This window comes from Apium graveolens, chromosome 7 (assembly GCF_009905375.1).
Source record: "Apium graveolens cultivar Ventura chromosome 7, ASM990537v1, whole genome shotgun sequence".
NCBI classification, from domain to species: Eukaryota; Viridiplantae; Streptophyta; class Magnoliopsida; order Apiales; family Apiaceae; genus Apium; species Apium graveolens.
The window spans coordinates 21,587,387-21,606,301 of record NC_133653.1 but is presented as its reverse complement, the minus strand read 5'-3'; the positions used below and the strand labels follow the sequence as shown (position 1 = coordinate 21,606,301).

Sequence of the window (18,915 nt, the reverse complement as noted above, 5' to 3'; positions counted from 1 at the left end):
ATACCAACAAAAGACAAAACTAAATGAAAAGTATCTTCGAATAAAAATAGATTAAAAATAACTTCCGAAGCATTCTCTCCGGGCCACCAAGATCAAGAAATTCCACTTATTCATTGTCCATGCACTTTTATTATTCTGCTACTGCAAGTATAGAAAATGATATGACAACTGTTAACATGTTAAATAGAATTATAAATTAACTAGCCTAGCCCAATATTATTGCAGAAATTATAGTTTTATTCAAAAAGATTCAATTTTACTATTGAAATAATATAAAATATCTAGCTAAGATCACCAATCATTTCAAAACACTGTTATAAAAAATCCTACAATGCATCAACATTAGAGTCCTATAGATAGAGCTACTTATTGACTCTATTAGACCACAAATAAGTGTGGGACAAAAAATATGCATGTCAAGAAAATAACTGAACTTTCCAGGAATAATTTTCAAGTCCCTTTTAACTGATGTTCTCAACATAAATAAAATCCATAGCTTAACTATAAACAAAAAGTATCATCTTTCATCATACATAGAAATTATTAATATCGTGCTGACTTTAGCAAGAACATGCTAAAGAAAAAATGCAATGAACATCACAGGTGAAATTTAAGTCCCTGTTTTACCAATTATTGGACTTGAAACACTTATTATACAATTATAAGAATTTCTTAAGGAGGCTAGTATGGGTTATATAGAATATCAATTTATATATATATATATTGATGGAAACTTTAACCAAAGCTCACATGGCGATTGTTTGGAAATCGACCTTATGCTATTATATTCAATCCCGTCTTGCTGCGGTGAAAATCATAGAATTATCCATCTCATTGGTTTTTGAAATGAAAAAGGAGTGATACAAAGCACTAGTGCATACCTTTCCTTTATTCAATAGGAACTAGTGCATACCTGTCCTTTATTCAATAGCGCAAGAGAAAGTAGATTGCCAACCAACTGCAAATTGATACAAAGATAAAACCACACTGAAAAAAGGATTTAAACATGAAAAATAAAATATACACAAGCGAGCTATTCTGCTAGATTCCTCAAGAAACGGTTTAAGTCACACCCGGTGACCGGCAAACATCACCCAAAACTCCCCGTTAAATTGACCGATTATAGTTCCTTCATGTTCGTTGTGGACATATGCATGACTATGTGGAGTGGAAGTAAGATATGTACCATGATACATCACACGGAGTAGTTTATGTTGTTTACTTAGTTAAAAGGCATACATATTTTACTATGGAATAAAAAAACGCCTCCAATTGCAACGTATTACAACAAAAAAGTCAGAATTTACATTCACATTGTGTATGCTGCATAGATTGATATAATCAGACAAAAAAACATGATCTTACTAAAAATAAAAGTAAAGCACAATTATGAACATAAACAGTAATATACTACACCAATAACTGCTCTTTCAAGTAGTAACAAAACATTGGTGCCGAATCATTTAAAGCCATTGTACTGCACTGTTATAGAGAGAGACTAATGCATTTAAATTAAGATGGTAAAAGTCATTCTCCCTGGCTACTTTGGCCTAGGGTTTCCTTTGAGCAGTGTATGAAGGTGGGAATTTATACTATGAATATGTCTATGAAGTATGAACTTATATATTTTGGCTAGGTGCTAGCCTGGGGTGAAATGGCTAGGATGGAGAACATTTCAGAGGAACCTATGAATAATTTAGCCAAAAGCGAATGGGCTAACAGTGGTCCTAATTAAAAAAGTTATTTTTTCTTTTTTTTTTGACAGACGTATTGTTTTAAACATTTTACTTGTTTTATTGTTTAAATAAATCAGCTGGTCACTAGTATTAGTATTGGAGTAAGAGTAGACTCCAGAGTTGTTAGGATGTGTAGTCAGGAGAATAAGTCGTGGAGAAGACTAAGGTGTTTAGCCCTGGTTTGAATCTATCAGTTTAGGCTCAGTAGTTTTAGATAAATTTGCTTCAGTTGCATTTGTTTTAGTTAACTCTCTCACATTGTAAAACTCATCAGTTATAAACCACAGTTACATTTACACTTAAATGATATCTAGAATTTTTTTTTCTTTCTCTAACACTCAGTTGCATAAATCACATAAGTTAAAATGAGTTGAGTCAACTCATAAACCTCAGATGAATTGAGACATGGAGGGAAAAGAAAGGCAATAACTATGTTGGAAACAAATTTGCAGCTATGAATAACCAATATCCAATAGTTCCAAGAATTAGAGCAATTTTTGACCCAATCATCCGAAACACAAACCAAGCAATCAAAGTAGATACTGTGAAGGAGGTATACAATACTCCAAGTGAAATAGTTCCTAAATTTTTCTCCTAAAAGTAAAACCCATTATATCAACCAAACCACTAATAACAAAGTATTGAAAGCTCATTACAACGAGATTGAACATATTAACAAAAAAAAGGGACAAATAGATTAAAATGATCTCCTATATTGATTATTGATCACAACAACAAAGTTATTGAAAACAGTAGTAATAAAAAAGAATAAAGTATATGATTTTGATGAAAGAAAGAACTGACAATGTTAAGAGTACTTTCAAGATTCTGAACAACAGGATAAGCCAAGAAGATAAAAAAGAAAGCCCACCTCAAAAAATGAACATATCTAGTATGATTAAGAGGGGTTTGTTGGAGGAACCAACACAGTCATATATGGAATTACCATATGCCCCACCTGCATCAACATCAAATTAAATAAATTCTTAAAACTAATTATATTAAAAAAGGAAAACACTGTTCTCGTATCTTTGAGAAATATTCAGTACAAGTCACGGAAAAGACATTATTCAAAACCATGGAAGCAATGCCTAGGCACCAGGTCATCCTAGCAATCAAATATACATATAACAGAAAAGACTAAAAACCTTTATATCGAAACCCCCAATTGATCCCGATTGAAGCCCTAATTTTGAAGTCTAGAGGTGAATCTGATTCAACAACCAAATTGAACCCAATTGAAATCCAAATTCTGAAATCAGCCATGACATCAACCATGTGTTGAAAAAAGTCCAAAATCATTATAAATAGCGAAAAAACCTAAACTAAAGAAGCATTCAAGTCCAAGCACTAAATATAAGAAATACTTAAATGGAAGTAGTTATATGTATGTATATATCATATGTGTTGGAATATAATCTGAAACTTATGTTTTGAAATTATTTTGTTTTACTTAGTTAAATAAACGTTAATGTGTGTTAGGACTTAATTTCAATATACGCTTGAATGATGTAAGTTGTTCCTTGTAATAGCAACTATCCTACTCACTCCTAGCACGTTTCCACTACTACCGGTTTCATCCCACAACGCCTAAAGACCTATTCTAACTCCTATTTATAAGGAACAACTCACATCATTCAAGCGTGTATTAAAATTAAGTCCCAACACACATTAACGTTTATTTAACTAAGTAAAACAAAACAAATTCAAAACATAAGTTTCAGATTATATTCCAACAATCACCACCTTAATCTGAAACTTGTCATCATGCAATCCTTCCTGCCCGTATGGCTTATTCGACTGAGCCTGTATGACTATTCAACTGAGCCCGTATGGGTAATAATCTGAGCCCGTATGGGTAATAATCTGAGCCCGTGTGGCTATTCAACTGAGCCCGTGTGGCTACGGTTTGCCCGTATGGCACTTTGCTTCTTTGTCCGTATGGCATTTCTTATTTTCCCGTCTGGCACGCTTCTTGTTTGCCCATCTGGCACGACTTACATTTGTCGGCAGCCTCGTACTACACATGCATCCCATACTACACATGTAGCTTTACCACCATCCTTTCAATTGCATCATCTTCCTTTTTAGACTCCCACAAGGCATCATGAACTGAACTGAACAGTACATATGATGTTCAACATATTATACATATGCTTTTCAGGCTCCCTCATAGAAGATTTGACAAGCACAGCAGCAATCCCACCCCTTACGACCAAAATATCAAACCACTCGCTCACATAAACCTTTTCTGCTATCATCATTGATCTGCGAGAAAAGATGGCTTATACTCATTCACAGATCCTGTTCTCTCTAGCTATGTGCCGTCAATTAATCTCTGCTATTTTTTACCAAGGGTTTGGGCCGGGGCGACCGGAAAAAAAACTGAATTAAACGAGAGAAAGTCCATCGATAAAATATCCGGGTAAACACGGCAGCGTCCCAGAACACTGTCACCACCACGAGGACCGCCTCCACCTGGCTTTAGCACCTCCGGTGGTGGAGCAACCTCACCCGCAATGATACCAAGTGTAGAGACTAAACTAGAACAGGGATGTGTATAAACATATTACGTGTGTATAACATAGGCTAAACAACTAAAATAATATCAAGTGTTAAAACTAAATCTAAAGTACAACAGCTGTTTGAGTGTTTTGTATATGAAAAGAACTGCACTTGTCACTTATAAAAAATGATAGATTACAAATGACTTAAATAGAACAAAGCCCAGAGAGGTGGCTGCATGAAAATAGCAACTATCCTACTCACTCCTAGCACGTTTCCACTACCAGTAGTAGTGGAAACGTGCTAGGAGTGAGTAGGATAGTTGCTATTTACAAGGAACAACTTACATCATTCAAGCGTGTGTTGGGACTTAATTTCAATACACGCTTGAATGATGTAAGTTATTCCTTGTAAATAGCAGCTAGAATAGGTCTTTAGGCATTATGGGATGAAACCAGTAGTAGTGGAAACGTGCTAGGAGTGAGTAGGATAGTTGCTATTTTAATGCAGCCACACTCAAACAGCTTCTGTACTTTACATTCAGTTTTAACAGTTGATATTATGAGTGTTGTTTAGCCTATGTTATACACACGTAATATGTTTAGCCTATGTTATACACACGTAACATATTATGTAAATATAGATTAGGAGGTACCTGAAGTCTGTGTGAGAGGGGGAGAGTCGGAGAGAGCTATCAAGTTTAGTGAAAATTCGTGAGAGTGTAGGGAGGGAGATGGTGTGAAGCTTAATTATCTATCCGAAAAAGTTGAATTGGGCATGGGCGGTTTATTTTCCGCTCATTCAATTTTTTGGCCTCAAAAAATAATTTTAGAAAAATAATGATTTATTTTATATTTTCTAAATACATTAAAACCTCCATTAATTAATAATAAATTAATTAATATCCAACCTTAAATTGATATTTTTAATACATAATTTTTATCTCGATATAATAGCGACAATGTACATGTAATCTCAATAATTTAATAACCTTAATAAATTTAATAATTTTCTTGTGCGCGTTAGAAAAATGTGGGTGCCAACAGTGCCATGTGATCAATAGTATTTTTAATAGAAAAATATGACAACACATTCTCTACGTGCGACAACATAACCATACTTTAAACCTTTAGCAACAAATATTTGATGTCTAATGAAAAATAAAAATGACAATGTTGTATTAGCCAAAATGAGCATGTCTAATCCAACAAAATCAATGGCAACATTAGTTTTAAATGTTGTAATAGGTCATTTATGGTGTAGTGTTGATAAATTATTTTGGTAAATAAGTTTGGAAAATTTATTCTAATTCTATTTTGAATTTATTTAAATAAAAGTTAGAATTAGTTCATTCCAGTTTTAGGACAAACTGGGTATTTGTTTGACTTTTCGATAAATCAAGTTTGCGTTCTCTATAAGAATAATTTAAAATGACTTATCGATAGACAAACTCCAAATGTCTATTTTTGAGTTCTCGACAAGTCATCTACTTTTACTATAAATATCCATACTTCACCATACATACTCTTACCTACAGCTTTCGGGATCTAAAGTGACCTAGCTTTCAATCCAAAACCGTTTTCTCTCTCGTTCTTCATCCTTTCTCAGTAATTTTTCTTACCCATTCATTCTCATATGTCAACAATGGCCCAAAATGTTTCTAGAACATGTATCCCAGTGAAAGGAACCAACTATCTTGATTTCCTTCATGCAAACCAAGCTCTTGATAGTTTTAAGGGGTTTGTGAAGGTGCTGTCTGGATCGTATCTTGCAGGAGCTTTGACTGCAAATCCAGTACTATATCTAAATGTACTGCATAAATCCTGGACTACAACTGTAGTGGGGACTGATGTTAACAACTACTCTCTCTCTTTGGTGGTGACATACACAATTGGAGGCCAACAAATAGAATTCAATGACCAAGATATGAATAGAGATTTGGGGCTGCCAACTGAGAATCTGGTGGAGGTACCAACTCCTGATGAGCTGACAGAGTTCATGGACTTCATCAATTATGGTGGGAGAATCAACCTGTCAAGTTTAAATAAAACCAATCAAAGGAAGGAGTGGTCATTCACCTTTGACACTGTAGTAAGGGCATTTACTTGCAGAAAAACAGGATATGACAATATTTCAAGTGTTGTGCAAAAGCTGGTATGTTCAATTGCCCACAAGAGACACCTGAATGTTGGTCTGCTGATCCTGGAAGAACTTGCAACCAGGATGATTATGCCTCTTACAGCTAGAGGTAAGGAAATTTTATTTCCTAGATTTATTTTGTCCACTTTAAATAATAAAGTAGCTGACATACACCTACTGAATGGTATAGATAGTACTAAAATAGGTAACTGTAAGCAAGTGTCCAAACTAATATTTAGCTCACTTACTACAAAGAATAAGGTGAATGTAAGTCTGAAAATCACTCCATTTATGTTGGAGAGATTTAGGAATTATCCTTATCCTATGCCTGACATGAGATCTAATGCACAATCTAGCACATCTATGACTCCTGAACCTGTGGAAGTACAAGTATTGGATTACCAACAGGGATTTTCCCAAGCTGCAACAATTCTTTCACAACCTTTAAAAGCTAGGAAACTAACTACCTCATCTTCTCAAAAAGGTGAGGTCAGTAAAAGGAAGAGAAAGGGGATAAACCTAGCCGTGTTAACTGAGAGTGGTGAGAAAAGAGCTGAAAGAGAAACACCTCTGGTCATTAGATCCAAAAGAAGTAAACAAACTGAGCTGACCACTATATCCTCCTCTATATCCTCCCAATAGGATGCAGTTGCAAAAATAACCAGGAGTGAGTCTGCACAGCCTGCACAAGAAACAATTCAAGTGTATGGTAGAAGAAATAAGAAATGCACGCATTGTGAGAGCACATCTCTTGAAGCTCCCTCATCTATTCAGGGGGACCTGCCAACACTCACAACTCAGAAATAATCTCTTCTAACTAATATTTCTTCTATTCCAAGTCCTGTTAAATCTATTTCTCAAGTGAACCAAAAATCAAGTGACTTAGCTCAAGAAGCTTTGCTCACAATCCAGACACCTCATTTTGATGGTGAGAGGCTACATCTTGGGGTAGACCTTGATGACACCATCACAAAAATGGCAGACTCATCAATCTTTACTGAAGACTCAATGGATACCTCTAATGCACCTTCATATGTAAAATAGTCTTCACAGACTGAAAGGTTTGAGGGTAGTACTCCTGAGAGGGAGCTATCTAAATCATCTCCAATTCAGTTGGAGGTTCCTTTTGAAGGAACAACTCCCCTCACAACCCAAGCAGCAATTGCCTCTGCAGTTAAGGTACGAGTACACTTGCCCATGATTCCGTCATAGGGGAGGCAAGCATAGCATATTCAAGTGCCAGTGTATTGTAAGACAAACAAGGGTTTGATGCTGGTGTACATGTCAGTAACCCAGTCAAATCCCCTCCAATTCAATTACAGGTTCCCACTACAAGTGGAGGACAACACACTGTCAAAACCACAGAGCAATTTGTGAGTCAAACTGTGATCTCAGTCACAAGAGTTTCTGTTGAACCATCCACCTCTCAACCTTAACAACCTCACATACTCTCTCAATGGCTACAAGAATCTGTCTCTCAACCAACTTCTGTAGATGATTTACTAGTAGAGCAGATCTCTGGACTGGCTAACATCTCACAGCATCTTCTGACTTCAAACATGAGCAACCAAGATTATCAAGCCATCATGCTTGCTTATAATGAAGAGGTTGAGGAGAAAAAGGAGAAAATTGTCAATGATGCTGAGCTAGATAGAAATATGGATGCATGGCTGCTGAGGACTTTGCCTTAGAGATGAATCAAGTTCAGGCCAGATTTGGAAAAGAGTAAGATACTATTATGGGAAGCAATACAAAGGACTTGAGTCCAGAAGCTGTCTATAATGCCATTACAGATGTATACAAAGCTCAACTTAAAGCATTTCATTTGTTTGGTAAGGCTCTTCAAATCAAACTCACTGGCCATGAAAATAGAATCAGGAAATTGGTGAATGAGAAAATGGACATGATCATACCATCTCTAGAGAAGATCTCTTCTAAATTCAACCATTTTTATGAGCAAATGGCTAGGATGGATCTTGCCTATGTTAAGAAGAAAGTCAAAAACCTCTAAATATCCTTCACCAATCTCCATGAAGTGATCCAGAATCAAATTACCCACTAAAATGAGAACAAGGTCTAGCTAAATCAACTTCACCAGAGCAGATTTACGCCCTCGGCTTTGCTAATGGAAGAGATCAAAGAGGCTATAGAAGAACACGTTGGCACATCTAGCAGCTCTTATCAACCCGAATCCACTTCAACAAATCTGCAAATTCAGTCACTACAGGGTCAAGTCACAACATTGCAAGACTCCAACTCCTCTCTCACTCCACAAGTAGAGACTTTGACATCTCTTGTCAAGAGCCAACAAACAGATATCTAAACTCTGGTGGATTCCCATAAGCATCTTCAAATGCATAATTTATAGCTTTAGGAGCCATCATGGGTAAACTCAACATACCACTACCATCTCTGCCCGAACAAGTAAGGCCTGAAATCCCTACTCCCCTTCTCATGCCTGCCAACAAGACAAAGGGGGAGATAGAGGCTAGGTTGGCACAATCAAGGTCATCTCAACATCAAGTTAAGGGTGCTGGAAAGAGAGCTAAAGAAGTTGATCTTGACAAGTAGAGACTTATTAGGTCTGCTGAAGGACCTAGTTTGAGCAGATAGTTTGAAGAACTACTCAATACCTTAAAAGCTTCTCTCAACAAAAATCAATTTTATATGGTGATCAAGGTCAACAAGAATAACTTTCTGGAAGATAGGATAGTGGTTATTGCAAATGACTCAGGGACAGACAGATATATTCAGGTGTCCCTCAATTGCCTTGCCTCAAGGAGGGCATCTGAGTTAGATATCTTTATCAGCAAAGTTAGAACTATAACTCGTGAAGATACGAAGCTATTAACTGTACTGAAAGATGCTTATGTAGCTACCTTTCCTGAAGCATATCTACAGCCAAACAAGGGAATAACATACATCTCTCCAACCACCAAATAATTCAGATTTTTCAATATCCCAAAATAATGTGTCAGGAGAAATGAGAAGCTTATCATGATCCTTGGAACTAGCTTAAAAGCTAAGAAAAACAAAAACCATGATGATATGGAAATTATAAAGCTACTAAGGAGATATATGGATAATGCAGAAGTCAACCTGCCCAAAACTCAGTTTAACAATGATGACTTGGATGATGATGAACACAAGAAGCGTGATCAGAATCCTTCTGGCTTAAATCCGAGTCAGTCTAGTAAACCATCCGGTAGCAAGGGTGGAGAGAAGAAGAAGGAGGATGACATGAAAGATGAGGAGAAGAAGAGAAGAGGGGAGAGAAAGAGCAGAAAACCTCATGATGATTCAGGAACTCAAACAACCCTAAAAATCCAAATACAACCATCTCAAACCTTAGCTCAACCCACAACATTAACTATCTCTAACATCAAACCTTCCCAAACACCTAAGCCAAAATTTATTTATAGACAAACTACCAACTCCTTCCTAAAAATTGTAATCACCTCAAGCCATAAAAATCTCAAGAAAATGACAATCCACCTTTAGCCAAACCTTCACTAAAATTCAAGCTCAAATCTGTTGGGAGAAAGCCTAAGAAAGTCAAGCCTGCAAAGGAAGTGGAAGTCACTGAAAGGGCCATCTGTAATTTCTTTAAGGAATCAGACTCTCTACCTCTAAATTGGTGCACCTTAGATGAAGACCATTTCCAACATCCAATTGAGGAAATTGTTAAAATCTGGACTCTATCACTGAGAGAAGTTAGAGTTTATTTTAAGGATGGTACATTCACTCTTCTAGACAAAAAGTTAATGGATTCTTTGACTCCTGCTGAAATTAAGAGAGTGTTAAGTTTGTTAAAAGGAAAGGACACTATCACAAGGACTTGTAGATCATCTTTGGCTGAATGGTTGAATGAAAGGGAGGATATAAAGAAAATAGATAAGGATAAAGCTGAAGAAAGAAGAAGGAGACATGATGAACAAATAAATATGTTTATAAAAAGATCAGAAGAGTTGAAAGCAAAAGGAATGAGCATAATTTCTAAAGATGGTAGGTTTCTAAACATCAAAGTTTGTGAATTCTCAAGATTCAGCTTAGAGTACCTGGACCAGGGTTATCCTGAGGGAGAAAGGAAAAAACTTGTGGAAGCTCTAAGTGGAACAGTCATCATAGAAGAACTTGAAATTCTTGATCATTTGAAGGACAAACTTAGAGAATAAGCAGATATAAAAACTGTTTTTACCTGACCTTTGTAATTATGGAACCTGGTGAATCTTATGTTGAACAAACTATAATTCTATCAAGCTTTATATTTTAATTTTATCCTTGTTAACAGAAATGAATTTGTGTTAAGCAATCTTCTCACAAATTCGGGGTCATTGTTGCAAAAGACATGCTTGTACTTTAACAAGACTAAGATAATTTGTCAACCCTAAGTAAGTTGTATTATTATCTAAATTTGTATTTTGTACTTATAACACTTAAAGTCTGTAAAAATACAAAGGAGCGGACTGGAGTTTTTTTCCTAAAACAGTATCAGGTCTAAGGATTCTATCTGGAAGAAGATCAAGAAGATCATGCCCCAGATGAATTTTGAAGAAGCATGGGGTTGAATAAATTTGTTTGGAGAAAAATACCCTAAGTCAAGATCTCTACAAGTTACAGATTTAATGTTATAGAGAAGTCATTCGAGAACTCTAGAATGGCTTATCGAGACGTTATTCAAGTTTCAGAGACTGCGAATGGATGAGGAACATCCAGCGGAATAGTAGTTTGGCTAGTCGACGGATGACTGCTGTTATGCACATCCTCGGGTTACAATCACTACTCGGCGGATGAGCAATATCCAACGGGATAGAAGAAATGAATTAATTCAGAATGGAGAAGTCAGGAAAGCTACTAAAGAAATCAGGAAGTATCGACAAGCAAAATTGAGGAAATGAAGATTGGAGATATCGACAAGTCATTCCTTCACTAGAAAACTTAGAGTTATCGACGAGTCTACAGTCAGTAGAGAACTCTGAGTTATCGATAAGTCAAAGTAAAGATGTGAAGACTAGAGATCTCGACAAGTTGAAGAGCTCTACAAGCCATACTCAATATGGAGTTCTAGAGATCTCGATAAGCCTGTATACTTATCATGATGTCAAGTGTTCTATTAATTCAAACTGGAGATCTCAAGGTACAGTCTCAAAGTACAGAATTGCAGATCAGTGCAATATCCAAGATAAACAATCAACAAACAATCCAACAGCTGGATTGACAAGTCTACAAAAAGCAGCTTAAAGAGTGTGCAAGATCAATGGAAATATTATCTAAAAGAGGAAGATTAAAGTAAACACGGGATGCTAAAGATATGCTAAGCCATAAAATGGAAGATTTGCTTCTCTATAAATAGAAATGACAAGTGACAGTTTAGAAAAACTAATAGCATATTTATTATCCACTGTGTAAACTAGCAGTTAACTGAGTTATAAAGTTAACACTGGTCCTCTAGTTAGATGTAACAATTTAGGGAAATTCTCTTGTATCACTCTCAAGAAGAAGATGAGCTCTTTAATATAAAAGAGCTTAGAAATTTTGTAGCAAAACAGTCTTAATTTTTAATATAAAAATTAAGTGAGTTTTGAAGATCCGTGTTCTTTATTTTCTGCATGTTTAGATTCTGCATGAACGCTTTTCTATACAAGATTTAATTTACTTTGTTCAACAATTAACTTTCATGAAAAACCTAAAATCAAAAAAACACATTCACCCCCTCCCCTCTGTGTGATTCATTACCTAACAGTTGTGAAATGGTGAACTCGCCAGAATTGGTGTGAATCGAATGAACTCACCGGAATTGGTTTAAATTAATTCACCATTTGGAGAAATATATTTAGATGAGATTTAGTATGAGAGATATGTGTGTGTATGTGTGTAATTATATTATTTGGAATATACAAAATATGGATGAGTGTGTATGTAGTTAGAGAGTAAGATTAAGTATGTGTGTAATTTTTTATAAGGGAATGAAATTGAATGAGGAATATAAAGACAAAGAGATGAGGATGAAAATTGAATGGTTGGAATGAAAGGATTGAGAAATAAATGAATGATCAAGATTAATTCAAGTTGGCAATCCATGTGCTTTCTTCGAGCATCTCCAATAGGGGTTGCCAAGCTTATGTGGCATCGCACCCTTGGTTGTCTACCTATTGGAATTGGGAGCTTGCCAAAAGGTTGCTTACCAAGATTGCCAAAATTTGGCAACCCCTTGGAAACTTCATAAATTAGCAAAAAGCCATAAAAAATATCTAAAGGGTATATTACTCAACCCACTTTTATATTAAACTAAATATAAAATTAATATAGAGGGACCACATGGGCTACCTTTAAAAGCAATTGATTTTACTGATATGGAATTTTTTTTTGAATTATACAGACGTATTTTGTGAAATTGTATAACAATCAAACTAATTATATATTATACTTCTTTTATAATATATTGGAAATGAACAATTACTTTTTTAAATAATAAACTATTATAAAAAAATTATGAAATATATTATGTTAAACTAAATATCTTTACAAAAAAGCAAACAAGCTGTTATAAAATTAATTAATACATTTTTACAAAATTAATAATTACATTATTAATTTTTATCATGGCTACAGAAATCGGAAATCGGACTAAATCGGTTGACCAGCCGATTTAGGATTTATTGAAATGGGGATTTTTCGGAAGGTTAAACAAGAATTAAGTCGGTAATATTTTAATATTAATTTTAAAATATATGTATTAAATATATATTGTAATTGTAGTTGGGTTGGGGCTTAAACATGGTTCAAGGTGGACTTTGTATAAATATAGGCTTCTTGCCCATACCTTACTTAAACATATGATGTACTGCATTATTAGGTTGGCCCTTGAGTGTTGGACTGCATTTTAAACAATTAGGTTTAGGTTGTATGGTTAACCCCTCCGCCCATCTACCCCCTCCGCCGCTGCTTCTTATCTTTTCTCAACTCTCTCCCTTTCTCTAATTCGAGTCTTTTTCTCCTACTTCTATCTCTCTCTTCTATTATATTCTTATTTCTCTCTTCTTCTTTCATAGAAAATGAAGTTCTGGTTAATTCTTTAGTATGGGTAACAAATCTCTAATTACACCGGGTTTTGATTTCACTTTGTACATTTGATTTATGTAAATTAGAGTTTACTAATTTAGGTTTAATTTATTTAAGGCTTTTGGGTTAGTATGTTTCATCTCTTTAGTTATGTGGGTTTTGGATTATCCTTGCGAGTTACTTTTTGTATGTATACAACTGAAAACTCAGCAGGAAGAGGTATGTTTCTCGCGACCTCAATCTTATGAATAACAAATGCAAAATGTAGCCTTGCTCATGAAATTTATATATGTTCAACTAGATGATACGTTGTTTTTATCTTGGTAAAGATTGATGGAATTATTATAAGCTTCAAGTTGTTTACCCTTAATGATATGTTCAGGTAGTATTGTTGAATACTTTTTATATGATGAAACTAAGAATCACAGTTTTGGTGTAATGTTTTTTACTTTGTATTCATATGGTATTTGTTGGTCATCATCATTGTTTTCTTCATTTTAAAATTACTTGGTAAATTTTGGCGAACCACTCGTCTTTGTTGAGTTCACTGACTATAAGAGCTTATGGTAAATTTTGACTGGATTGTTATAACATCTCCTAAAGCCGGTCTAGTCTTTTTTAAAGCTTGGAAGTAAGATTTTGCAGTTAGTGAGTGATGTCAAGTTAGTAAAATCTGAAGTTCTACATGGTTTTTCTATACTCATGTGATTTGGTTTTTGATTTATAATGCTACCCGTACCCCAAATGTGAAGATATGTGTTGTAGGAGCTGGTACAACAAGCATATTTGATAACATGGCACACTCCTCAAAACAGATACTTGACATTGCATTTGCTCCTTCAAAAGGTATATTCTTGGGAAAACCATACATTCTATGAATCTGAGAGCTTCCAGAAGCTAGAAGGTGATTTAAATTCAAAATATTATTCTTTCAGCAATTGGTAAGGTTTTAACTTCAAAGCTCCCACATACTGGAAACAGAAAGTGCACGGTGTTGTATCCTACATCTGCAAAAGCTAGCAGTGAGATTGGTATGTGCCTTTACTACTGTGTTTTTTGTTTTTCTTGTATAAAACTGATGTGAAAGCACTATAAATCTAATTCATCTATTTATTGAAGTTTTACATGGTTATACTACTTGATTTTGATGCTAGTATTATATCTAGTGGTGCTTTCTCATTTAGTCATTTTTAATAAAATGTGGATGGTTTTAATTTTAAAGATCACTTACTCTCATACTGTAGCTTGGATTATGTTCTTGTGGCTTGAGTATGATAATAATACGTGTCCTATTCAGGAACTATATAGAGCAAGTGTCCTAACTATGTAGAATCTGAACTTTCATGTTCCTTTCACTTTTATTCTGGGAATGTGGTGGATGTCAGCATTCTTTCGCAGGTGAATCGAGATTTTGTTAGATAAGTACAATAGTACATGACAAGAGACATCCCAACCACAAAAGCAATAACTTGTATACCAAGGCTCTGGTGTATAAGTTACCTTTAGTAGTCTTTAAATTAAAGATACCAGTGTTCTATATGTATGGGCTAATATATAAAGCCCATAAAAGGAGAAAATTATATTAGTTTTGGAACTGAGAAAAGAACCGTGCTATGTATTAAGCTTTTTTCTCATATACAACCAGAAATGAAAGTAATATTATCTAATCATATATTTAGTGTACATTAAATTGATATTCAGCCATAATATTACCTCTATAATAGGTAATAAATGTGGTCCTAAAGTTTTATAAATCCATGTAAACCTCGCTTCTCTGTCCATGACTGATGATTCTTTACAATTAAAAAAATATATATTTAAAGTGAGAGTCGCGCGTCTATCTTGCACTTGTGTGTGCACTAAAACCGTTCATATCTCTATGTTGCTAATATATTTTGAAATACTTTGATAAGGATTTGACAAATAGCATCTTTATTTCAGAGGAAGGCCTTTCTAGCCGTGGGTTCGAGGTTATGAGGCTTTACATACACGAAAGTAAGTATTTCAGGGCTCATAGAAAGGGCATAAATTGTCAGTACCTTTTCTGCACTGTTAAGGACCTGCATACTTTTCATGTAATAACTATCTGCAAGGGTCATTCATGGAATATGTTATAATTCCACTCTCTCATTTAGGGTACAATTTGAGCCCGTTTGATATATTTATACTATTTACTAACAGGGGAAAGAACATATTAAAGTTTCATTTAAGTGTATCTCAAAAGTATTGGCACCTGATATATTTTAATGTTTTGCACGGAAGACCTGTATTGAAGTTATACGGTAGAAGTTTGATTTATTATTATCTAAACCTATGCTTGCCCAGGTTCTTTTGTTAGACGAGGTTACACTTGACCTAGATGTTGTTGCAAGGATGGATTTGCTTGACTTCATCAAGGCAGAGTGCGAGTAGGTATAAACATTAATATTTGTTTACATTTAATTGAGATTAATTTTCGTTAGAAAAAACTTTAAATAATTTTACAGTAGGCATATGTATATGTAGTAAGGTTAGAAGCTAACTTCCTCAATTTAGTTTACAATTTCTTCTTTTCTTCCCAAAAAATTTTACTCGAATTATCCATTGAACTTTATATGGTTGCTAATAAAAATGTAGGATAATATTGAAGACGCATGTCCCACATTTTCCGATGATTAAGAGGAAAATGGTATTCCAATCACTCAATGCGGCGCAAATTTTCAGAGACTTTGTTGTGCATCATATGCTACATATATTATGTTGTTTCAAAAAAGATTTTACGTACTTTCCATCTTTTTAAGTTAGAATTGGGTGTATGTGCCCGATTTACACTAGTTTTGTATATTTAGAGCTTGTTAAATGCTTGTTACGGTTGTTTTTATAGGATGTTTGTTGGGACTTGTTGGATGCCACTTATGACAGGTATTATGTAAAACCAAAACAATTATGTCCAAAATTTTATTTTTCAAGTGTTGCGTTTGACTTCATACGGTGTTGCACTGTGCATTGAAAATGTTGTTGTAATTAAAAAAGGCGTCGAAAATCAATGAAATTATTGTTGCATTTAGCGAAAAATGGTGTTGCGTATTATAAATTTAGTGTTGTAATAGATGGTAGGCCCATAGCTGGTGTGGCAGGGTGGGACTCATGCTGACATGTCATGGAAATGTGGCATGCTGACGTGTCATGGAAATGTGGCATGCTGACGTGTCATGGAAACGTGGCATGCTGACGTGGTTATGTGGACCCCATGCTGCTGACATGGCATCTGATGTGTCACTTGCCATGTAGGACCTAGTGTAATGTCCCGTCATGCCTTATGTAACAATAATTGTTGTTTCCAATATTTGCCTCTACTATTGCAAAATGAGCTTAATGCAATAGATACACGTGTTGCACAAAGTATTGCATTAGGGGTCTATGGCCACGTCCACATTGGCAACCCCTGGTGTTGCCAATTATTTTATGCAACACCATTTACACCTTATGCAAGTGTATAGTAGGGGTTGCCTATGTGCACTTATGGCCTACTGTTAGCAGCTAAATTTGACCAATTTTTGTAGAATTTAGTAGCTAAGTTGAACAACTATTGTATTATTTAATGCATATGACACATTTAGTTGTTAAAAATATTAAAGATTTTAATATTTAAATAGATTAATTTTTCACATACACTCTTAATTTAAATATATATTTTTGTGATAGGATAAAATGTTATAAAGAAGAAATTTATTTGATTTTCTATTTTAATAGTCAACTAGTAGTTTGATGGTTATTTATTAGTAGTGTCTAACCCTATATTGATATTTTAATTTTTTTTAAATATTTATGAATAATCCAAACATACAAATGTTTGTATCTATATATTTTGGTTATGACAAATTTTTAGATACCAAATAAATTGATTTTCTTTGTTATTTTAACAATCAACTAGTAGTTTGAATATTACTTATAACTAGTGTTTAGTCCCATATTGATGTTTCAATTTTTTTTTAAATATATATGAATAATCCAACCTACCGATGTTAAGATCTATATAATTTAATGATATCACAAATTTTTGACAAAAAAATAATATTATCTAGTTTGCTATTTTAACACTTAATAAGTAGTCTCACCATTATTTCTTATATTGTTTAATCCTATATTGATGTTTCAATTTTTTTAAAAAATACTATCAATGATCCAACTTTACCGATGTTAAGATATATATATTTTGGTGATGTGACAAAAGTTTTAGAAAAAATAAATTGCTTTTGCTTGTTATTTTAACAATCAACCAGTAGTTTGAGTACTACAGTTTAGTGTTGTATTGATGTTTTAATTTTTTTAAAAATATATATGAATAATTCAAACATACGAATATTAAGATCTTTATATTTTAATGATAACACAAAACTTTTAGAAAAATATAAATTATTTTAGTTTGCTATTATAAAAGTTAACAAGTAGTCTCACTTGTATTTGTTACCAGTGTTTAACACTATATTGATATTTCGATTTAAAAAAAAATTGAATGATGAATATATATTTATATATGTGTATATTGGTGATGTTGAAAAAGTTTTAGAAAAAAACAAATTGCTTTTGCTTTTTATTTTAACAATCAACCAAAATAGTATTTCTAACTAGTGTTTATTCGCTTATTGATATTTCAATTTTTTTTAAAAATATATAAGAAAAATTCAACTCTATGGATGTTTAGATCTATATATTTTAATGATATTACAAAATTTTTAGAAAAAATATATTTAAGTGAACTAGTAGTTTGACTTGTTACTTGTCTTTAATCATATATTGATATTTCAGTTTTTTTAAAAAATATTTATAAATGATCCAACAGATGTTTTTGATCGAAAAATTCTGTTGATATGACAAAAATTTCAGAAAATAATTATTTTGTTTGTTATTTTAACAATCAACAAATAGCTTGGATAATACTTCCAATTTGTGTTTACTCCCATATTGATATTAATATTTTTTCTTAAAATATTTATGAATAATTTAACCGTACAGATGTTCAGATCTATATAATTTAGTGGTATGGCAAAATGTTTAGAAAAAAATAAATGTTTTTAATTTGCTATTTAAATAGCCAATTATTTTGACCAGTATTTCTTACTAATTTTTAATATATAAGTAAATTATTTTTTATGTACACTCTTTATTTTTTATTATCTTTTCATTCGGATGGTTGATTAACTTAAAAAAAATTTAAAAATAATATTATATCCCTAATTAATAGGGTAAATTTCATGTTTAATTATGAAAACTTGTTTTTCATAATTATTTAATTATAAGATTTTGTTATCACCATGATAGCATGTTTTGTAAATATATATGTAAGCATATGTCTTCTTGATATATCTATTTTTTTGTATTTGTTTTAACTGATTAATATTATAATTCGGTTTATTTTGTAAGTTATAACTGAATTATAAAATTGTCAAAATCTGAATTGTTGAAATAAAAGTAGACACAAAATAAAATCAAA

At 33.4% G+C, this 18,915-nt stretch overlaps 1 protein-coding gene across 1 annotated transcript; it reads left to right on the top strand.

Annotated features, from left to right (window-relative positions):
* Window positions 1-14,042: 14,042 nt before the first annotated feature.
* LOC141670898 (uroporphyrinogen-III synthase, chloroplastic-like) lies at window positions 14,043-16,314 on the top strand. The gene is made up of 5 exons (XM_074476954.1): window positions 14,043-14,288; window positions 14,378-14,473; window positions 15,384-15,437; window positions 15,768-15,854; window positions 16,059-16,314. Exons 1-4 carry the CDS (start codon window positions 14,237-14,239, stop codon window positions 15,794-15,796), a joined length of 231 nt encoding a protein of 76 aa, XP_074333055.1. The 5' UTR covers window positions 14,043-14,236; the 3' UTR covers window positions 15,797-15,854; window positions 16,059-16,314.
* Window positions 16,315-18,915: the final 2,601 nt, after the last annotated feature.

What these genes read in the sequence shown, in the direction of transcription:
- LOC141670898 (XM_074476954.1), top strand. Translation starts at nt 14,237, where the DNA reads ATGGCACACTCCTCAAAACAGATACTTGACATTGCATTTGCTCCTTCA. An exon ending in TGCATTTGCTCCTTCAAAAG is followed by an intron (nt 14,289 to 14,377) that starts GTATATTCTTGG and finishes TTATTCTTTCAG; the next exon opens with CAATTGGTAAGGTTTTAACT. An exon ending in GAGGCTTTACATACACGAAA is followed by an intron (nt 15,438 to 15,767) that starts GTAAGTATTTCA and finishes ATGCTTGCCCAG; the next exon opens with GTTCTTTTGTTAGACGAGGT.